This window comes from Macaca nemestrina, chromosome 15 (assembly GCF_043159975.1).
Source record: "Macaca nemestrina isolate mMacNem1 chromosome 15, mMacNem.hap1, whole genome shotgun sequence".
Classification (NCBI taxonomy): Eukaryota; Metazoa; Chordata; class Mammalia; order Primates; family Cercopithecidae; genus Macaca; species Macaca nemestrina.
In genome coordinates this window covers 7,601,008-7,624,534 of record NC_092139.1, presented here as the reverse complement: position 1 = coordinate 7,624,534, position 23,527 = coordinate 7,601,008, and the positions used below count along the sequence as shown (strand labels likewise).

Below are 23,527 nucleotides of genomic sequence, written 5' to 3'. Positions count from 1 at the left end.
TTGTAGTGGAGCCTCTACCAAATTCACATGTGTTGTTTGGTTCCATCTCTCCTGCCCAGAGCCCCACACAGCTGCACCAAATATTGACGAGCGCCCACTTCCCCCCAAGGCCTGAATGCTAAACAGTGTGTTCACGGTGGAGGCGAAGGCAGGGAGCTCTCAGCAGTGTGAGAGAACTTCAGTGTTCAGAAACTGAGAGAAAAACACAACACACACAGACAGACACAGGCCAAAGAACCAGAACCAAACGTCTCCTTTTATTGCAAAGTCAAACCCTTTTTATTTTGTCTATTTATACAGAATTTTCACTAAAGACTGTTCGACGCAACAGCCATGAGTACATTGGTCCAACCATTAATAAATAGTCTTAAATAAGAAAACAAACAGGTTGAAGGAAAGCAAGCTCGCCATCCTGAACGAGGGATTAAGGGGTGGGGGTTCAAAAGAGCTTTGGATGGAAATAAATAATCTCTTTGCTTTGTAACAACTATTTACAGGTTTAAATGTACAAACGATGCTAACCAGAGGCTGGTTGGGTCAGTAAGTGGTGAGAAAACCTGCACCAAGAGAGATCACCCAAAAAGCCCCAGCTCTGCAGGCAAATGAAACCAAACATAACAAAAAATACTCCTCCCCAGTGACTAGAGAGTGGAGGCTGCAGCCCAAGCTACTAAAGAAGAAAAACATCAAGGAAAATAAAAACAGAGCCCCGGTGTTTCCAGGAACCGTCTGAGTCAAGATGGAGAAACAGTCCCCCACAAGACCGGGTTCCACATGGCCACAGTCTCGGATCACCTTGCTTCCTTTACAGATGCGGAAAACGTTTGTAGACAGTGTAGCCCTCCCCCAGGCCTTGTGTTTGTGGCCGTAGGCTGACTGCATACTATTTATGGGACTCACCAGCCAAGGCAAGGCGGGCTTACACCAAGAGCCATGTCAGAAATGCCACCTCCAAATCGGGACACTTGGTTAGGATGTTACCCTCAACAAGGCTTCTGTTTGCAATGTGAGTCCAGCACATCCTGCACCCATCAGACCTCCTATTATGCCATCTCCCCCTTACTTCAAGGAGCAAATTTGTTTGCAGAGACTTCTGATCAGGGTCTGCAAATGAAGAGACAGCCACGGGTACCCTTGCCAGGGCCCAGCCTTGGAATGCCGCTGCAGACAAAGACCAGAGGGTCCACTGGGAGGATGTGCAGTACCCCTGCTCACCCCACTCCCGTGGAGAACTAGGCTTCATTGGTGCTTCCTTTTTTTTTTCTTTTGAGATGGAGTCTCGCTTTGTCACCCAAGCTGGAGTGCAGTGGGGTGATCTCGGCTCACTGCAACCTCCGCCTCCTGGGTTCAAGTGATTCTCCTGCCTCAGCCTCCAGAGTAGCTGGGATTACAGGCGCGTGCCACCATGCCCAGCTAATTTTTGTATTTTTAGTAGAGATGGGGTTTCACCATGTTGGCCAGGCTGGTCTCAAACTCCTGACCTCAAATGATCCGCCCATCTCAGCCTCCCAAAGTGCTGGGATTACAGGCGTGAGCCATCGCGCCTGGCCCATTGGTGCTTTTTAACAACAGGGTCGAGTTGCAAGTTCCATCCTACTTGCTGTCCTTGTACCCTCTGCAATTTCACATGGATTTACTACCACTGGGGCGAGCTGAAAAGCCAATTCCAAATGTCTGCGGGTGTTTCACACACCTAGTTTCATTTCTGCCACTGCAAATCCAGCTGAACAACAGAACATATTTTACCTCCAAAGGTCAACACACAACCCTCCTCCGAGCAGACATTTGCTCTTTCCCCTCCCACTAGATCTTGGATTTGGGCAAACCTTGGTAAACACTGGAACTCTGCAAGCCTCAGAATGAAACCTGTAGGGAATGGAGAGGGACCTCCCCGCCCTCCACATGACACAGCTTCTGTTTATGCATCAGGATAAACGGAGAAATGGGGATAAATTGTTTAGGAAAATATATTTGTAACATCCTAACCATTTTCATTCATTCGTTTTATTGTGACATTTATTACAGGAACTTCCGGGTCAATTTTCCTTTCGCACAGACACCAATGTGCCCACCCCTTGCCACGCCCCCTTCCTCCCACGGCTGGGTGGCCTGGCTGGCGGGCCCTCATAATTACCTCTGGAAACATGTCCGTGCATGGCTGAGACTTCCCAGCCAATGACCTGGCCCGGCCATTTTTCTTTATGCGTGTTTTTTTTTTCCCTGCTAGGTTTTGCCTGTACAGCTTGTAGGATCTTGTTCATTGGATGAAAAATTGATCAAAAGCCATATGCTGCTCACGTTTCCTAATACTCTTGCACCTTTAAAGTTGGGGATAGGGAAGGAAAGGTCTCACAAAAGGCAGTTGATCTGCTGGTTCCTGGCCAAGGCGAGCAATGGAGGATCCAGAAAAACTTGGCCCCAAAGGGTCTGAATTCCCGGAGGGGCTAGTGGCAGCCACAGGCCCGAACCACCATGTTTCTGTATTTCTTCAGGATGACGTTGGAGCTGTCATCGAAGTAGAGGACAGAGATGGCATTGAGCTGTGTGGGCGCACAGCAGGGCTTGGGCACCGTTTCCGGGTTGATGAAGTGGACCTGAAACACACACCAAAACATGGGCAATGGTGAGAAGCGGTGAGTCCTTCTAACTGGCCTCCACGTTTCTATAAAGAAACATCCTGTCTGGGCATAATAAATGACTGCAGGTGACACTCCCCAAGCCAAGCACTCCCTGTTCTAAGCACTTTACCTGGACAAGTCAGTTCTGGGATTACCCCTGTTTTGCAGACAAGCGAACCAAAGCATAGAGGTTTTCACACTATGCAGTTGAGAAGGAAGGGACCAGATCCGACATTCAGGACCAGGTAATTCTCTGTTGGGGAACTGCCCTGTGCACTGCAGAATGCTGAATAGTGTCCCTGACTTGGAGCCACCAGAAGTGCTCCATCTTGCTCATGGGCTTCTCTGTACCTTACAGAGGATGTGGGCCAGGGACACACAAACTCAAATGCCTATGGGTGCCACATGAGTGCCACTGATGAGCAAAGTAGACCAAGGGTAAGACAATAGGGAATAGTGGGGACTAAGGCAAACTAAGGGAAGAGGCCGCCACTCAACCTAAGCTGACGGCAGCCGACCGAGCTCAGTAAATTAGCAGATCTGCCACGTGTCCAAGATAGGCCAGAGATTCCACTCTCCTGTTGTTTTTAATGTGAAACTTCTGGGTTTCCAGCAACTGCAGGTGCCAGGCAAGAGCATCAATGACTGGCACTCTGTTCCCAGCGTCCAGGCTGTGACCGCTGACACAGGCTAGCATGCTTTTTACACATTTTATGATGGACAATTTCAAACTCTTACACATCCATACCCTTCCCTACCTGCTCCACCTTGAATGATTTTAAAGTAAATTCCAGCCATCAGCTCATTTCCTCTGGAAGCATTTCATCAGAACTCTCTAGAAGACAGTTGTCCCCTTTTAAAAATGACCACAATTGCATCATTTCACAGTCCCTGGAGAATTCACTTTGATCCTGCAGATCTCTGGTGAAATACTGATGGAAGTAGGTGCACACAGGACGATGGCACTCCTGTTCCATGGGCCATGAAGGCAGCGGTTGGAGAAGGATAGAGATGTGTCCCCTGGCGGCTGGGGAGACATGCCTGGCACCTTCCAGGGGATACTGGCACAGCATAGCACATCCAGACCAAGGAACACGTTGGGGAGGACTCTTCCCTTTCCAGCCTAAGGACCTTCAATCCCAAGTAGGGCTTTGGAGTTTACAATTGAGGAGGGGAGAGAGGGCTTTGGAAAATCAATGCTTAAAAAAGCAAACAAAGAAACAAAAACCCTTACCCTCAAAGAGCAGAACCAAATGAAAGGGATAGATGAGATTTTTATCCAGGATTTAACACACAGGACAGGGGCAAGAAAAGGAGGCAGATTACTAAATGAAAGGAGGGAGTAGTCCCAGTAGTGAGCTCTCTGTCACTAGAAGCATTCAAGGCAGGGTGGATGATCAGTTGGCGGGAAAGGTTCAGATGATGTTCATGGCAGGGAGCTACATAACCAAGGTCCTTGAACCTTGGATTCTAAGCAAAAGAACACAATCCCCATAGCTCTTATCACTATGGTTGGCGTTGGCAGAGCAGGAATAACATCTACTGAGTGTCGCCATGTGCTGGGCACGTTCATCTCATTATCACACAGAATCTTCCCAGTGACCCCACTGAAATTTTACTTGAAATGGCCCCGTGGGTCCCCACTCATCTCTCCATCCCATTATTCTGCTGGCCAGCTTCTGATCAGTCTGCCCCTCGCTGAAATTTCTCATCTGTTTACCTATTTCCTCTACAGGAAAATGAAGCAGGGCCCAGTGCCCTGTTAGGCACAGTAACCAGCACCCACAATACTACAAGCATCCTCAAAGGAGCCCATAAAACTTTCAGTTACTTTTAAAATAAGGAGAAATAAATGTACTTCAGGGTCAAAGATTATACTCCTCTTTATACCAAACCAGTCATAAAATACAACTTTTGCTTTTTTTTTTTTTAATGGGGCAAGGAGCCCCTGAAGGTCATGACATGGCAATGGGCTGACATCTACTCAGGCCCCAGCTTGGAGGCAGCAGGATCTGGGGGCCCCACAGCCTGCCCAGCCCAGGTAACCACACCCCAAGACAGTGTGACACCCACCAGTGTCTGCACGATGGCGTGGTTGGTGGCGTTCATGTAGGAGTTCAGAGGGAAGGCACACTCCCCCTCACAGTAGTAGGCAGCGTAGCCTTCAGGCGCGATGATCCAGTCCTGAAGAGGAGAAGAGAGTGTGGGAAACCATGCGGAAGGCCTGAGCCACATCATCCCAACCCCCATGCTGGCCAGAAGCCACCACGCCAGGCTCACGACCTGAGGATGAAGGCTCAGACCATGCCTTCTGAGCAGCAGGGGGCCCGGCAGCAGCAGGAAACATGGGTGGCCTCTCATGGTCCCACAAGAATGGAAAGGAGGACCATTCTATAGTCTTGGCCTACAGTCCAAGCTACTTGGGAGACTGAGTGGGAAGACAGCTCAAAGCTGCAGTAAGCTATGATCACACCACTGCACCCCAGCCTGGGTGACAGGGCAAGACCCCATTTCTAAAAAAAAAAAAAAACCATAAAATAAACATGAAGGAAAGCCCCACAGAGCTTGGCTGATCGTAAAATGGACACCCATGGCTGTGTCTTCTGGACAGAAGGTGGCACAGCAAGGAGCCTCTGGTGTGAGGCAATCATCCGCTTCTAGGTGGTCATACACTGGCAGCTCACCTTAAACCAACCTCCATGCCTCGGTGTGCCCACCTGCCAGAGAGGCTAATAACTCCTCATGGCGTCACCCATGCTGGCTCAGGATGAGAATTCAGTGACAGTGTAGACAGGTCTGTACACTGGTCAGGAAGGGAACCATGTGCCATACCTGCCTCTAGGGTCTGGGTGGTGCAGAAACGTTGCCCAATAATCAATACACTCCTTGTGAGGCTTAAGCGCATGGAATCTTCCAGCAGGGGCCCCTGGAGTTTGGGTTCTGTCCCAGCAGCGGGTGGATGTGGTCATCAGTCCCGAGGGCAGGCTCACAGGAGGGCTCAGAGCTGGCTATGTGTGTGCACGCCCCGAGTGTGTCTGGGCATAATCCCCAGGGAAGATTCTGGACTCTCCCACTGAACTACAAGCTCCCTGAGGGTAGAATACCACCAGTTGCCCTGATGACCTCATGACAATACCCTCTCCAGGGATATTTGAGCCCCACGGGGCAGATACATTGCAATGTTCAATGCTGCATCTGCAATCCGGTACCAGAACAGGGCCCAGAATGCTGCAGACGCTGCACGACTGCTGAATGAGAATCACACCAGAGCTCACAGCAGACACATGGTGGATCAGATGACCTTCACTCCTCTCCTAGGATTCATCCCCTGCCTTTTGCCTCACTCCATGCAGATGGCTCCAGAGGGGGCAGCCATGTGCCAGTAACATGACCACGTCCCTAAAACAGTTGACTGGTCCAGGAACAATGGCCTGAACCAAGTTGGGCAGATCTGTCCCTCCCGTGGGAATGGGAATGGGATGAGGACAGAGGGCAGAGGGGGAGATGGCTCCCCAGGTATCTGGATTCAAACACACAGCCCGGCATCATCTTGAGAAGCAGCCAGCCGACAGATGGGAATGATGTGCATGCAGAGAATGGGGTTCAGAGTTCAAAGTGTTTGGGTTCCTGGTTCGAGTTCAAGTCTCAAACACATTTCTGCTCTTGGACTTCATGAGGCCTCCCTGTATCCTTAGCCCAAGTCCCCTTCTGCAGCGAGGCCACTTGATACTGGAGTCTTAACTGGCAGAGATGAGAAACAGGACCGAACACAGACCCGCTGCCTCGTGGGAGCCCACGCCAGAGGCCCCATGCCCAAGACAGACCCAGCCAGTCCCTTACCTGCCAGCCCAGGTCTCGGAAGCTGACATACAGCTCGTGCTTCTTACAGGCCTGCCTCTGGTCACTGCTGCTGTTCTCTGCGTTGACAACAAAGTGAAGAAGCAGAGCCCAGTGAGGAGAAAGAAACACACACACATCAAAAGTTCCCTCCATCTTAGGTGGTGATGTGAACAGCAACCAAGCACAGATGGCTGAGGGGTAAATTTCCTGATTCAAAAGCCAGTTCAAGGGTCTAACTGCCTTAATACTCACTTCTACCCCCAGCAAATGCCCTACTAAGGGAGGTGCCAATGCCCCCATTCCTCTCTCACGCAGTCTTATCCCATAATACTTTCTGGATCCTTCTGCGGACACTGGTTTCTTTTATACACGTGTGTTGTTTAAATGCTGACATCTGCCTGGATTCCATAAGGGACTCAAACCCCATCCACCTCCCACAGTGCCACTGCAGGGGCCCTGCTCAAAGAGATCTGCTTATGAACGACCTCAACGTGTGAGGCCCCAACACACTCATCCCTCTGCAGGGGCAAGAGGATGCGGGGACAAGGCCTGGGACAAGCCCCCATCACCACCACCAGCAATAAGCAATGAGACAGCAAAGAGTCAAAACCTGATGACCTTTCAGAGAAAAACACTCCTGAGGTTTCTTTGAGCAGTGAAAATTACACACTGGGATTTTCCAGAACTATGTAAGTTTGTAAGCATTTGGGTCAGGGCCTGAGCACTTGTAAACACTGCAGAAGTTTCTGTCTGTCTGTCTCTCTCTCTTACACACACTGCAACCTTCCTTCCACCCCACGGCAGAGGGATTGCTTTTTTCTTAGTCATGACCTGTCTTTCCTTCACCTACAACTTCCCAGGGGCCCTCTGTCCTACTCAGAGCAGGGCCCAGTGTGCTCTGACAACTGATTGATCAAACACCAAGCTCACTCCCACCACAGGGCCTTTGCATGTGCCGTTTCCTCGACCTGCAATGCCCCTTCCTGCAGTCTTTGTTGTGTCTGGCTCAAGCCTTGGTTCCAATGTCACCTCCTCAAAGAGGTTTTGTAAAGTCACTATTGGATCCCCAAAGCTAAGCTCATCAGTGCACATCCTGTCCAGGAGTCAGGAAGTGGTTCAGGGAAGGGCAAGTGACCCGGCACAAACTAAAAGAGATCGAGACTTCCGGAAACAGTTCCCCCGTTCCTAAGAAAGACCCATGGGGAGACATTCATTCTCTTCCTCCTACTGCCAGGGAGCAAAAAATAATGAAGCTCCCCTGGCTGTCCCCATGGTCAGCTGCAGCTGTGGCCTTGAGAGGAAGCAGCACTGAAGATGGTGGGGTGGGGGCAGAAGGAGCTGGGGCTCGGAGGACACTGTTAAGCTCCTGGATCCACCAACCCTAATGTCCACCCAACCTCGGCTCTGTGGGCTGATGAATTTTGTACTGGTTGAAGCACATTTGACTTGGGTTTCTGATATCTGCAGCCAACCCTCAACCCATCCCAACTGGCCGCCCTGTGAAGGCTCATCCCACATAGAAAATGGTGGTCAGTTTGAGCTCAGGTGTCACCCTTAGAGGTGTAGACCCTGGAGCACAGTCAGCCTCTGAGTGGAGTCTAACCTGTGAGTCAAGACCAGGCCCTGGAGACTGCTCCAGCTATGGAGTCCAACCCCAGCTCTCCTAGATCTTGGACTCCTGGTTTGCAAAATGAAGAGAGCTCCTATACCTCCTGGGGTAACCTTGAGTGTTCATGTCAGTTTCATATTTTATTCTTCTTCTAGCCCACTTGTTAGGGAAATTTAAAACTACACACATTCTCCATTCACACACACACACCTGTTAACTATTTGAATGCATGGCTGTTTCCTCCACACCCACAACATGCCCAACATGCCATTAGGGTATATATCAAAGAGTGGAACATCACCCAATTTTTGACTTTTCTCTGATTCACGAGAATTCTATCTGCATGATTTCTAGGATAATGAGAAATAGTAAGATAAGAAGGGCATCGCTGAACTCCCTTCCCTGAGCCTCACTTTCCTCATCTGTAAAATGGGTGGGACAGGAGTGGTGCAGTAAGCTAGCCTCCCATGGACCACATACTGCAAATTAGGACACCTCCTCAGGCACAGACTGGACATTCTGTTGGTCCTGGAAACCTTCAGTATGCAGCCGCCTTAGCTACCCCATGACTGAGAACAATTCTGGAATGAAATGGGCTAGAGACAGCGAGCGAGAGTGGAAAGCAGAAAGAAGGAGAAAGAAGAGTGTTGAGGAGGAAGGAGGCAGGAGAAGGGAGAACAGCATGGAGAGTACAGGAGTCGGGAACCTGCCTCCAAGGCTCAGGCTGAGACAGGAGCACCATGCTCCCTGCTGGGGACTGAAAAGCAGGTTGCTTTTGTTTTCATCAGCAATTTTTTTTTTTTTTTTTTTTTTTTTGAGACAGAGTCTTGCTCTATTGACCAGGCTGGAGTACAGTGGTGCAATCTTGGCTCACTGCAACCTCTGCCTCCTGGGTTCAAGTGATTCTCCTGCCTCAGCCTCCCAAGTAGCTGGAACTATAGGCACTCATCACCATGCCCGGCTAATTTTTGTATATTTATTAGAGATGGGGGTTTCACCATGTTGGCCAGGCTGGTCACAAACTCCTGACCTCAGGTGATCCGCCCGCCTTGGCCTCCAAAATGCCATTTTTGAATGTATCTATTTATATAGATATAAAATTTATCTATAGTTCAGAAAAGCAATGTGGAAAGATATGCACACCAATGAGGAAATTACATTTAATTGATTATAACCGAATCACGTGTGTTTAGACCTGTTCCTGAGGAGACACTCGAGACTCTCTGCGAAGTGACCTCTGTGAAGGCTGGGGCGGGGCAGGGGGCCTCCAGGCTGTGGGGTGGGAGCACTTGCCCTGGGTGCCCTGCCCTCACGGCCTGCATGCCTGGTGGAGTCATTCATTCAGCCATTGCTAGGGGCTGCTTCCTAGTGTACAGGCATGAGATGAGTCCCGGGTGTAAGACAGCAAAGGCCTGCCACTCAGGGGCTTTTCCAGAATGAGAGGCGGGTCATAGGTAAGTGAGTGCACATGACTTACACGGAGATGAGGGCTACAGAGGAAGACAAGGTAGGAGAGCTGCAGCGAGTGGGCATGCTGCAGGGGGTGCCGGCAGGCACTCTTCTGAGGAGGTGACGTGTGGATAAGGACCAAAAGGAAGTGAGATAGGAGGGTGGGGAGGCATCCAAGGGCGAGGCATTCCTGGATGAGGATGCCGAGCAGCGGGGACGAGGCGCCCTCCATGCCTGAGGCTGCTGGAGCAGCATCGGACAGAGGATCGGAAGCAGGCACTGAGCCCCACAAGGAATGAGAAAGCTGGGGCCTGGGTCAGCAGACTGCGTGGGCAGAGGGAAGATCAGCGTGGCTGGAACCAGCCCCCAAGGCTCAATGCTGCAAGGGGGTGCTCAGAGTGGATGGAGGCAGCCAGGGGTAGCCCGGAGGCCCCTAGTCCCCACCCTCAGTGGGGGAGTAGCAGGGCTGGGAGAGAGAGAACCAGCTCTGGGGCAGCAGGGACCTCCCCAGGGCCAGGGTGTCCTCAACATGAGAAGGTCAAGGTCAAGGAACCATCAGGGAAGAGCCCAAACAGCTGGACTCTACAGCCTGCCCTCGAGAACACACAGACGCCAAGCAGAAACCTAAGATGGCCTTTGTGGCTGCAGCAATGCCCAGGGCCACAGGTAGCCACGCCCCTCCACGACTCTCCTCCCTCTTCCCTATGGAGAGGCAGAAGGCAGGGCGGAGGAGAAGGAACATCCCCTCAGCTCAAGGAAGTGTTGGGTGAAGCTGCTAGCTGGAGCCAGGGACATTGCTGACTCCTTGGTGTCCTGAGTCAAGGAGGATTCTGAAGCTGCGTGCAGGCTCCCTCAGAAGGAAGTCCCATGATCTATTAGCAATGTCTGTCATGAGCACAGGAGGGGCCATGATCTATTAGCAATGTCTGTCATGAGCACAGGAGGGGCCATGATCTATTAGCAATGTCTGTCATGAGCACAGGAGGGGCAAGGAGTGGCCTGAGTGCTACTTTCCCCAACCCTGTCTTAAAACAAAGCCACGACATTTGGCATAACTTAGTTCAAACCCAAGGCCAAACAGACCAAGGCTGAGCACAGCTCATGAAGCTAGTTGTGGTGTGCGAGTGAGGCGTGGGCACTGGCCCTGCCACCAAGAATCCCAGACCCTGCTCTGTACTTCCAGGGCTCTTTGATGATGGCTGTCCCAGCAGAAAGTGGCCGGAGCTCCGGTGTATCCTTAGGACTTATTAGCAGGAAAGCAAGGAAAGGAAACAAAAGAGAGACTCCCAGCTCCCCTGTCCCTCCAAGCCTGCCCCACCCACCCCAAAGCAACAGAACGTGAGCAGGAGACAGCCCAGATGCCAGCACCGTGGATTCATCCACCTCCTCAACCCCCTGCCTGGGCCGCAGACAAGTCTGGACTGGTGCTCAGGCTCAGCTCCCGCCCCCACGGGTCACCTGGTAAAGGCGGCTGCTTACCAGGGAGCTGGGTCCAAACGTGGGTGGGGAGAAGGAAGTGCAGGGACCCAGTTTCTCAACCCCAAACTGCACCATCTGAAGAGCACGTGAAGCCCCAGGGAAGGGGGCTGGTGGGCAGGAAAGCAAGCTCCGCGTGGGGTAGCGTGCCAGAGCATGTGCCCCCGCTCCGGCACACACAAGGCTGCCGAGATTCAACTTGTGTGGCCCCACGGCAGGGCTCCAGCCCATCACAGGGGTGGGGGGGCAGAGGGGAACGAGCGATTCAAAGGGGCAGGCACACAGGCACACATACTCACACTCACACTCAGGGACTCTGGCCTAAGCCTAGGGTGGGGCCGGGCCTCGGTATTTTTTATTTTTACTTTTTTCTTAACTTCCAGGCAGGTTTTAGAAGAACTTCAAACAGGGCCACGAGCGATCCGCGGGAAGGAGGCAGGTTCCCAGCAATGAATTTCTGCCACGGGAAACAGTGAGAGCCCCGTCCTGGGAGCTGTGTAAATGGAGACTTGGTGGGGCTTTGATGAGGAGGTGGTGGGGAAAATCAGATTGAATTCTAAACCTGCCAGGCCTAGTTCCTCTCCCCCTCGTTACCCAGGTGCGTGCACCCGATGGAGCTCCAAGACACGGAAGTCTTCCCCGGGATGGAGTTTGCCGCACTTCCTGCCTGGATGATCTGTAAAAATCCTCTAGGGAGTCTCCAGGCTCCGAGCACCCCCTCGGCACCTACCCTGTTCCTCACCTTTCTTAGAGCAGCCAGAATGATCTTATCACCTGCACCGCACACCCCAGCTTGAATCTCTGCAAAGACTTCTGAACATGCTTGGCATGAAGTTCAAATTCAAGGCTCTCAAGAGAAGTCCTGACTCACCACCCTCGCTCCCCTCCCCTGCTTCAGCCCCCACAGCCTCCTGCCCCCTCCCCAAAGCTTCCAGGAAACCCCACAGCACAGGCCTCTGCCCCTGCAGGTCTCACAGCCCAGAGCAACCTCTCCGGACCAGCCTGGCCTCATGGGCACCCACTGGGCCCAGAGCTCTCAGCTCACTCACCACAAAATCTTGTCTGCATCCCTCGGGATGGGCTGGGTTCCCTGGGCACCACCCTGACTCTGGGCTTGTTACTATGTATGGATGTGAATGGCAACCCCCTCCTTCCTGTCCTAAATTAACACCCCTAAGGGCAGCCTTTGTGTGGGTGTTCAGCATTGAACCCCGGCCTTCAAGAGTCCAGCATAAAAGAGGCTTTAAATACAAATGAAGAAATTCAGTTGGTTTTTGATTTGGGAGACCACAGACCCCTCTGAGACACCTGGAAAAATGGATCCACCTGCCAGAAAAGAAAATACACAGAATCCCTACACACACTCTGGGCCACACAGACGCACTGAGGTCCATCTGGGGGCCCCAGGACATCTGCCAGGGGTCAGGAAGCCTTGTCTGAAAAAGGCCACCAACCCTGCTGACCTGCCTTCTCCCTTGAAAAGCAAAATGAACATAAATTTCAAGCTAGGCTAGGTGAGGAGGAAGAAGCTTTTGGCACTAGAGGGTTAGTTTGGGGGTGGGGCTGCTGCTGTCCTCTCGCCAGGACCTTTCTCGATAGCCCCTTGCTGCCCTTAGGTGCTTCCTGGGACCAACCGCAGGCCCCAGAGCTGATAAGCAGATAATAGCTTCCCACATAGCGGCAGGGCAGGTTTGCACCTCAGACCTTTTTCTGCCTTGTGATCAACCTGGAGCCAAGAAGGCTGCAACTCCTCCTGAGCCGGCCCCCAGACGGCTGTGTCCCAGCTCCTTAGCAGGATGAGAGAAGCACTCTGGGGAGGCTGGGAGCACTAACTTGCCTGTAATCTCAGTACTTTGGGAGGCAAAAGTGGGAGGACAGCTTGAGCCTAAGAGCTCCAGACCAGCCTAGGCAATAGAGGGAGGCCCCGTCTCTACAAAAAATAGCCAGCTGTGGTGGCATCCATCTATAGTCCCAACCACCCGGGAGGCTCAGGGGGGAGGATTGCTCGAGCCCAGGAGGTCAAGACTGCAGTAAGTCATGCTCACACCACTGCCCTCCAGCCTGGGCAACGACGCAAGACCCTGTCTCTAAAAAAAAAAAAAAGAAAAGAAAGAAAGAGAAAGAGAATCACTTTGCCAACAAAGATGTATTCTTTCTTATTACTGCTTTAACAAATTACCAAACAAATTATCAAAACAATACAAACGGATGATAGCTCTGTGGCTCTGAAGTCCAACACCAGTCTCAGCAGGTAAATGCAAGTGTGGGCAAGATGGGTTCCTTCTGGGGGCTCTAGGGGAGGATCCCTTCCTTGCCTTGTGCAGCTTCTCCAGGCCACCCGCATCACAGGGCTGGTGGCCCCGCTCATCTCCACCCCTCTGTCCTCTGTGCTCACATGGCTCCAACCACAGCTCGCAAAGGCTCTCTCCTATAAGGACTGATAGGGCCACCCTGCTACACAGAGCCCGCGTATTGGAAGGCCAGCTGATTAGCACCTGTGATTCCAAGGGCAGCCTTAACTCCCCTTCGCCCTGGAGGGTGACACGTTCACGGGTTCCAGAGATTAAGACACTGGCATCTTGGAGAGGCTGTTGCCCTGCTCATTGCAAATGGCTTCCTGAAGAGCCAGAGAAACAGCACCCCCAGGCAGCAGCTCCCCTGGCCGGCGGGATGGGACTGGGGATAGGGAGCAAACTGGGTTCCTTGGATCTGGGGGCGGGTGTCACCCCTCCAGTCCACTGGAAAATGGTTTGTTGTGAGGTTCATTGATTCGAAGCTTTGGTTTTGGTCTGGGACGAGTCCAGATGCATCTTCTGGCAGACTTGACACTGCATGTGGTGGGGCGTGAGCCAGGCAAGGGGTGTGGGAGGGCTGTCCACAGACGCCCACAGTGCCAGCAGGGCTGGTCCAGGCCAGCCCGCCCCCAAAGCCCAAAACCAGAATGCACCTTCTTGGGACCCCAGCACCCGCAGGCCACCACAGGCTGTCAATGTCGGTTCCCCAATCAGCCTATGGGGAAAGGGATTGCACCCCAGCCACAGCCCCAGTGCCCGGGACAAAGCCAGGCTCCTGTGGGGGCCCCACAAATGCCTGGTGACTTGTCAGAAAGCACTCAGTGGGATTGTTGGGGACACTGAAGCTCATCCAGGCCAGGCAGATGGCCCTGGCAACATCCAACAGGAAAGAGGGCCTGGGGCAAGGGACAACCCAGACCCCAGAGACCCAATCCCAGGGCTGCCACTTACCTACACCATGCCCTTAGACAAACCACTTACCCTCTTCGAGCCTCAGTTTTCCTCTCTGTGAAGTGGGAGGCCATCTACCTCAGAGCCTCAAGAACCACACAACATGATGGGCTAAAAGCTGTCTGCTCTAGAGGACCTGCAGAGTGCGACCCCCTGGAAGTCTCCTTCGCACAATGCGTTAACTTTACTTATATTTACTGTTAATGTTTGATTTGCTTGCAATGAAAATATTAGCTTTAATTTTTTAAAAATTTATTGTAAAGATACATTTCAAACAAACTGAAAAGTATTGCAAATCATATATTCTTTTTTTTTGAGACAGAGTCTCGCTCTGTCGCCCAGGCTGGAGTGCAGTGGCACAGTCTTGGCTCACTGCACGCTCCGCCTCCCAGGTTCATGCCATTCTCCTGCCTCAGACTCCTGAGTAGCACAAATCATATATTCTTTAAACACCTACCACCTGGCCGGGTGCAGTGGCTCACGCCTGTAATCCCAGCACTTTGGGAGGCCAAGGCAGGTGGATCACTTGAGGTCAGGAGTTTGAGACCAGCCTGGTCAACATGGTGAAACCCTATCTCTACTAAAAAAATACAAAAATTAGCTGGACACAGTGGCGCACACCCGTAGTCCCAGCTACTCGGGAGGCTGAGACTGGAGAATCACTTGAACCTGGGAGGCAGAAGTTGCAGTAAGCTGAGATCGCACGACTGCACTCCAGCCTGGGTGACAGAGTAAGACTTTGTCTCAAAAAACAAAAAACCATATATATATATACACACACACACATACAAATATACATATATACATATATATTTATCAAGTATTAAAGTTTGCCATGAATTTAAAATATGTTTCATTTTATGAAATAAAGAAACAGCAAATTCTACCTCCCCATTTCTTCCTCCCCCTCCTTCCATGGGGTAAGCTCCCCGGGGGTCTTCCCATCCATGTTTCAGAGTCTTCCTTCATCTCTGTGTAGCTGCAAGCGCTGCCATTGTTCTGTCTATTTAAATATCTACACGCTTGGCATTGTATTATACTAATGTTTTGCAACTTGCATTTTTAAGCTAGTTTATTACTTTTACAGAATTAAGATGCTCTGTGTAGGGAAGGATTTGGGGGTTTTCTTCCTGAGCCATCTGGCGAGCACCTGAATGGATTTTGAGTCAGTCCCCTGCTGGGTCCCGCTGGGGCCCTGCTGGGTTCCCGTGGTGAGTCTGTGATCCCCCCTACCTGGGCGTACCTGCCACATTGGCCATCCGCAGGGCTTCCTGGTTCTTGGGCGTCTTGGAGCGGTTCTGGCTGCGCTGTTTGCTCCCCGTGGACCGGATGCTGCGGAAGTGGACCTCCGTGGCCTTGAAGAAAGCCACCATGAAGGGCTGCTTATTCTGGGGCCCGTGCCGCCCAATCAGGCCCGCCAACTTGGGGTTGATGCTCTGCCCTGGACAGGAAGCAGCCAAGTGCACAGAAGAGTAGTTACAGGAGGGCCACGAGCGGGACAGGGCTGCAGAGACGCTACGCCTCCCAGTTCATTCATGAACTCTTTATTCCTCCATCCAGCAAGTATTTATTGAGTACTCACTCTAGGCCAGGTACTGTTTAAGGAACTTGGAACACAACTGCGAGAGCAGCCAAGAAAACGTCCTGTTCTCTGGGTTTCCATGCAAGTGGGGAAGGCAGGCAGGAAATATAAGGGGTGGGGAACCAGGCTGAGGGCTGCGGAAGGTGGCAAGCTAGCGAACCCCATAAGTGCCACTCACATTCCATTGGCCAAAGCAGGTCATGGTATCTGCCTAATATCAGGGAGTTGGGGGGCAATCTTGCTCTGTGCCAGGGAAGGTGGGAGCAACTACAAACAACCCTAATGACTACAGGGGCCATCTCAGTAGAGATCTGGGTAACAGTGAGTGAGGGGGCTCAGTAGATGTTTGGGAAGAGTGTATTCCAGGCAGAGGGAACTGCAGAGGTGAATGTATGGAGGCAGGAGCGAGGAGGGTGTGTTCAAGGGGCAGGGGCAAGTAGCAGGGACAACTGGGAGGGGCAGAACGGGCATGAGTCAGGTTGGGTCCTATTGGCAACACGAGCACCTGCCTCAGCCCAGTGGCCTGCATTGCTGGTGTCCCCTAAAATTCACACCCACAAGCACCTGCCTCAGCCCAGTGTCCTGTGTGGCTGGTGTCCCCTAAAATTCACAGCCACGAGCACCTGCCTCAGCCCACTGTCCTGCATTGCTGGTGTCCCCTAAAATTCACACCCACAAGCACCTGCCTCAGCCCAGTGTCCTGGGTGGCTGGTGTCCCCTAAAATTCACACCCACACAGAACCTCAGGATGTGACCTCATTTGGAAGCACGGTCTTTGCAGATGTGCTGTCGTCAGTTAAAATAAGCTCATACTGGATTAGGATGAGCGTTAATCCAGTGACTAGTGTCCCCTTAAGAAGGCCACATAAAGACACAGATGCAAACAGCCCGGGGCAGACAGAGGCCATGAAGCACCAAAGATGACCAGGAGCCACTGAAGCTGGAAGAGGCAAGGAGGGATTCCTCCCTGGAGCCTTTGTAAGAGGACAACCCTGTGGGGCACCTTGACTTTGGACTTCTAGCCTCCAGACTGTGAGAGAATAAAGCCCTGTTGTTTCAAGCCACCCAGTGAGTGGAACTTCACATCCAGGGCCCTGGTTAGGACACCAAGGCACTCTGCAAGAAGTGAGAACCACTAGGGTGGGACTTTCAGTGGTTTTTATAAGGTCACTCAGGCTGCCCCTGGAGACCCGACTGCAGGGGTCAACCTGGAAGCAGGGAGACCAGGTGGAGGCAACAGAATGGTTCAGGTCAGAGGTGACGTGAGACTGGACCCAGGGTGGTGGGGAGGGAGGCTGGTGAGAAATGGCCAGATCCTCAAGAGTTCATTTTTAAAATCCACCTTTAGAATTTATTTTGGTTTTAACTTTTTGCTGTGAAATGATTACAGATTCACAGGAAGTTGAAAGACAATGTACAGGGAGGTCCCAGGTGCCCTTCATCCAGTTTCCCCCAAAGGTGACATCTCAAATAACGAGAACACAGCCTCCAAACCAGGAAAGTGGCAGATTTAGGACTGAATTTGGGGAGGGATTATAAAAGGTGTGAGATAAAGGGGAGTCTCATGAGACTGGCATGCTCTTGGCTCAAGCCCCTGGAAGAAGAGAGGGGCTATTTACCAAGGTAGGGAAACTGAGGCAATGGAGCATAAGCTGGGAAATAGAGGGTAGAAGACAAAATGCAGTTTGGTTTAGCAGATATTATCTGAAATCCCTACTTGACACCAAAAGGAAGGTGTCAGGTGGGCAGCAGAGGTCTGGCCTAGGCTTGATCAATTGATCAATTGGAAGAGATGAGCTCTGGGCTAGTAAGGGAGGCAGCCGGGCCCAGGCCAGACCGCCTGGGTTCAAAGCCCTGCCTCTGTCACTTAATGCACAGCTGGGGCTCAGGGCAGAGCTTTGTGCACCCTAAGTGCTCAATAAATGCTAGCTCAAGGCAGAGCTTTGCACACCCTAAGTACTCAATAAATGCTAGCTCAGGGCAGTGGTCCAGATAGTAATGTAAGCTTGGGCATCCCCAGCATAGAGATGGGATTTAAAGCCAGAAGACTGGATGAGCTCACCTGGGGAAAATGTGCAGCCTGAGAAGCAATGTGAAGACTGAGCCTAGGTGGCCTCTGTCTTCCACTGAGAGGTCAGGAGAATGCAGTGGAGACTGTGCAGGAGTACCCAGTAAGGAAGGATCTGAAAGAAGCTTGGGCAGGAAGAATGGGGACACCAGCAGGGTATGGGGTCCCGGAAAACAGGGGAGGAAAGTGGAGGGAGCAAACTCCATGTCCTGTGCTCTGCAGATGGACCCAAGAACACACTACCTCTCCATTGGCCGATGATGATGAGGTCATTGGCAATATATATGTAACACCATGCCTGGGGGTGATGAGTATTTCAAAGCCAAAAAACAAAAAAAGCATCCACTGGAAACAAAGCCTATTTCACACATGACAGCACAAGCTCAGAGACGCTGAATAACCCACCCAGGGATACCCGGCTTGGAAGCCACAAATCAGAATCTGAACCCAGATGAGGACAACAGGGAGTTGGGGGGACTGAGCCTCTGCAGATACAGTGCCCCCAAGTTGGGTGGGAGGGGTCAGAGGCCAGCAAGTGATGGGCCCGTTCACATCTGGAATTAACTTCACCTGGAGTCCCCCAGACGGGCCAGAAGTCCAGAAACCCAGCCTCCCAGGACCAGATCGGCACCAGGGGGTTCACTTTGGTTTTTTAACAACTAATGTTTAAAAGAACACATTTCCCCCAACCCGCCACTATTTTACCTTAACCCCCTTTAACGTTCGGCTTCCCTGCATTCTTGAGCGGGGTTTCCCCGAGTTCACCCATCTATAATTTGAATGGTTCTATAAAAGAAACCATTAAAGCTGAGCCCCTAGGAATTGTGTTTCCCCCCAGAAGGCTTTTAGGGCAAAATAAAAATGCCTGGCCTGAAAAGCTGATGCTGTTCCAGATACCTTAAATCCACGCGCTGCAAAAACTCTCTGCGCCTCTGAGCAGAGGCGTCTGACTTGCTTTGGGCAGCTGTCAGGACAGCCACATCCAGGGAGCCACAGCCTCAGCTGAGAAGTGTCAGGACAGAGGGGCAAGAAGTGGGTCTCAAGGGTGTTTAAACCCACGTCTGCCACTAAACAGCCTATGCGGGCTGAGAGAGGCAAGTTGTATGCTGGGGCCTGAATTTCCTCATCTGTAAAATGGGGATGATGCCATGAGACACATCTGCCCCCCCTTTCCTTGGTAGCCAATCGGATTTTCATTGAGGCAGTTGTGGCTTACACAGCCTCCACGCTGGCCTTAGAGGAGGGGCCTGTGGTTTAATAAAAGGCAGCTAATCCTCTGGCTACAGTGATTAGTTCAGGGATGAGCACATGACCCATTGTGGCCAATAAATGAAGGAGAGGTATCCTGGAGGTTTCTGGAAAAGAAGCCTCCCACTCCGGTGTCCAGAAGGAAGCCCCCCGCCCCCTCTCCCTGCCCTCTCTCTCTCTCTCAACAGGATTGAGGGAGGACGGATGGACGCAGCCACAGAAACGGCCACCATCTGGCAATCACAGGTGACCATGTTTCCAAAGAGGCCACGCTGGTAGAAGGCAGAGCAGAGAGACCGGATCTCTGCCGACATTGCTAAGTCACTGGATCAAGTCAGCCCTGAAGCCCGCATTCTCACCCCAGCCACTAAGATGAAAAACCCTTTGACTGCTTAGTCTGAACTGGTATTTTGGGTTATTCTTGTCCCTTTCCTAGAGACTTGGGGACAGGGAGCATGGTGCCAGCCATCTGGGACCTGACATGGAACAGGTGCTCTGAGGGCAGGTATGGAATCTTCCCCTCTGTCACCGAGTTTGGGAAAAGGTTCAGGATTTTAACCTAAAGGCTGAACAACACCACGGCAGACACTTATTCACCTTCAACAACAACAACAGAGGGATACAGAAAATACACTGGCAATTCCTAAAATGGGTTTAATATGTAGTCTTCACGTGACCCAACAATTCCACTCCTAGGTGTGTACCCACGAGAACTGAAAACACAGGTTCACACGAAAAACTTGTACACGAGAGTTGGCGGCAGCATTATTTATGGTGGCCAAAAAGTGGAAACAACTCGATGTCCATTAACTAATGAAGGGATAAACAAAATACGGTGTATCCATACAGTGGAATATTGTTTGCCATAAAAAGGAGTCATTTTCTGATCCATGCTACAACACGGACAAACCTTAAACTCGTTACACCAAACGGAAGAAGCCAGATGCAAAAGCCACACATTGAATGATCGCATTTCTGTGATATGTCTGGAACGGGTAAATCCATAGAAGTAGAAAGTAGCTGACTGGTTGCCTAGAGCTAGGGGTTGGGGTAGCAGGGAGTGGCTGTTAAGGGATATTTCGGCGGGAGTGATGGAAACGTACTAGAATTAGACAACGAGATGGCTGCACAACAATGAGAATATACTAAAAATAAACAACTGAATTGTACACTTTGAAATGGTGAGTTTTATGTTAGGAAAATTAGATCTCACATTTTTAAAAAGCCGAAAAGCAAAACAGGGGTGGGAATGACCCACTCACTGTGCCTTAGAGGGACAGTTTTTATGAATAACTGTAAGGATGCCTACCGCACAGTCTGGCTATATACTCAATGAATAAATGCCTGCCTCACCAACAGCAGACTGGGAGCTCACGGCCCACCCCATCCTCAACACAGCCCCAGGGCAGATGCCGCAAGCTCACTTTGCAAAGGAGGAGCAAGACTGAGTGAGGAAGGCCTTTGAGCTGGTCCATGGCAAGGCCAAGATTCGAACCCTGGTCTGTCAAAACCAAAGCCTGCATTCTCTGCCACGACGGCTACAAGCCCTCGTGCTGCAAACACACCCAAGGCCTCCCTTCCGTCTGGGTATACAGTTGGTACTCAACTAGGATCAAGGCTCCCCAGAAGGGCATGGGGTCTACACATGAGCTTGGAGGTCAACACCCCAGGGGTAGGGAGGGGACAACTTCTCCCAACAGCTAGGTCTTTTTGTCTCTGGTATTCCTTGAAATGTCAAATGCCTGACTATAGTCATTTGGAAGAAATTGGACTGAAATACTCTAAACTCAGTTATCTGACTTTTTCTTGGGGTACAGGGGGCTCTGAAAACAATACCTGATGACTGCAAACAGAGGAAATCACAGAGAACGTAGGCCCTGGAACGTCTTGCTCAGAGCCCATGTGCGGGCAGCGACCTCCCATCCATCTCCAGGCGCCAGCACCAGCTATACAATTTGCCAGGCCCAGTGCAAAATGAAAACACAGGACTTCTTGCTCAAAAGTGATTCATCATTTCAACGTAGGGACAGCAGAAGCAAACCCAGCACAGGGCCCTTCTAAGTTCACCCGCACCCGTGAGGCTTGCCCCGTCACACACGCGTGACGCAGACACAGGGTGCGATTCCACGTGATTGGGATTGCACCGTCAATCCTGTTTTATATAACTCTGCCCTTTACGTAATATATTGCAGACATATTTCCACGTCAATGAAACACGCACTGACCTCCTCCCTGGAGGCCACAGAGGAGCTTCGCATCTGGAAACGCTGAGACAGAAGCATCCTTTGCCTCGTCCTCTTCTCCTAATGTAGGTTCTGTGTCCCAGGCTTGAACAACTAACTTGTTTTTTCATTGATTCATTCAGCAACTATTTCTTGAGCACCTACTATGTGCCAGGGGCTGGGGCACATCAGTGAATGAGAACGCAACCACCCAGGGAGCTGACTGGAGAGGGAGATCGGCTCAGGGGTGTAGAGTGCTGTGTCTGATGGTGGCAAGCACTAGGAAGGACCCAGGACAGGGTAGCAGGGACACGACAGTGGGGCACAGTGGGGAAGGTGTCTGGGAGGCACCTGGAGCACAGGGCGGAGTGAGCCATGGGAGGCCTGGGGAGGGAATATTCCTGGCAGAGGGAATGGCACATGCCAGGTTCATGAGAAATACAGTGTGTTTCAGCACAGTGAGGAGGCCAGCGAGGCCGGAGAGAGTGAGCCAGGATCCAGAGGGGGTGAGGCTGGAGAGAGTGAGTGAGGAGCCCGAGGGGGTGAGGCTGGAGACAGTGAGCAAGGAACCAGAGAGGGAGAGGCTGGAGAGAGTGAGTGAGGAGCCTGAGGGGGTGAGGCCGGAGAGAGTGACCAAGGAGGCCGAAGGGGTGAGGCCGGAGAGAAGGAGCAAGGAGCCCAAGGGGGTGAGGCCGAGGTGGGTAGGGGCTGGGTCATGCAGGGTGTCCCAACCCAGCGAGGGATTTGGGCAGGGGGCGATGTGGCCAGGGTTCTGTGGTGGGAGACCCATTCTGAATGCCATGTGGGGAACCAACAGGGCTGGCAGAGAGAGTGGTGGTCCAGAAGCACGTCCCCTCCTGCCCGCCCCTCCTCCAGGCCCCACCATGCTCAGGGCCGGCTTCCCTGGGACCCTCACACATACTACCCTCCTCCTCCTCCAAGCTCAACACCTCAGGGAAAGGATGGTCTCCTTCACCCAATGCTCCTGCACAGAAGCCAGCTTTAATGCTGGCTCCAAAGCTTGCTCACCAGACAGGCCACAGCCAGCATGGTGGGCCTGCCCACTCGGGCACGGTGGGCATCGGGGCTGCCTCATGCATGGTGGGATGTTTAGCAGCACCCTTGGCCTCTTCTCACTAATGTCATCGGCACCTCTCCATTTCATGACAACCAAAAATGTCTCCAGACATTGCTACATGTCCCCTGGGAGGAAAACCGTCCCTGGTCAAGAGCCGTGGCTGTACAAACACACTCCCTAAACAAGCCAAGAAAGGAAGGTGTGTAAAGGTGAGTCATCGCAGCGGAGTCCGACCTACAAAACCCGAGAGAGAATGTAGTGCTTTATCAAGATGAGATTAATGAACGTAGAAGGTGCATCATGAAGCAGCAACCAGTGCCTGAAGATTCATTTACCGAACACGTGTTCATGCCTCGGGTACTGAGCCCAGCACTACCCTGTGCTCTGGGGTGCTCCAGCGGCAAGACAGGCCCAGGCTCTGGTGGGGCCAAAAGAAGGAAAGTTCCCTCCCATGGGGAGCTGCACGTAAATTAGCCTGATTACACCTAGGAAGAAAGAAATGTAGGCCGGGTGTAGTGGCTCACGCCTGTAATCCCAGCACTTTGGGAGGCTGAGGCAGGTGGATCACTTGAGGTCAGGAGTTTGAGACCAGCCTGGCCAACATGGAGAAATCCCATCTCTGCTAAAAATACAAAAAAAAAATTAGCCAGGCATCATGGTGCATGCCTGTAATCCCAGCTACTTAGGAGGCTGAGGCACAAGAATCGCTTGAACCTGGGAGGCAGAGGTTGCAGTGAGCTGGAGATCGTGCCACTGCGCTCCAGCCTGGGTGACACAGCGAGACTCCACCTAAAAAATATATACATATAAAATATACTATGATATAAAAATGTATATTATATATAGTATATATATCATGGTATATAACAGTATATACCATATATAATATGGTACATATGGTATATTATATATAATATATATTTATAATATTTATAAATTTATATATTTATATATATTATATTTTATATTATAAAGTTATATTTATATATATTTATATATATTTTATATTAGTGTTATAGTAATATATATTATATATGCTATAATATGTATTATATATTATATATAATATATACTTATATAATATATACTATT

At 51.4% G+C, this 23,527-nt stretch overlaps 1 protein-coding gene across 2 annotated transcripts in view; it reads right to left on the bottom strand.

Moving 5' to 3' along the window:
- Positions 1 to 233: 233 nt before the first annotated feature.
- The window catches only part of LOC105470618 (bone morphogenetic protein 7), a 99,497-nt gene continuing 76,203 nt past the window's right edge, over positions 234 to 23,527 (bottom strand). The window contains exons 4-7 of one of the 2 annotated variants that reach the window (XM_011722778.3): positions 15,481 to 15,678; positions 6,459 to 6,535; positions 4,692 to 4,802; positions 234 to 2,594 (exon numbers count right to left, since the gene is read on the bottom strand). In XM_011722778.3, coding sequence (XP_011721080.1) covers positions 2,445 to 2,594; positions 4,692 to 4,802; positions 6,459 to 6,535; positions 15,481 to 15,678 — 536 coding nt within the window. In that variant the 3' untranslated portion in view covers positions 234 to 2,444. The remainder of the gene's footprint in view (positions 2,595 to 4,691; positions 4,803 to 6,458; positions 6,536 to 15,480; positions 15,679 to 23,527) is intronic. The other variant, XM_071079123.1, reaches the window with a different exon arrangement.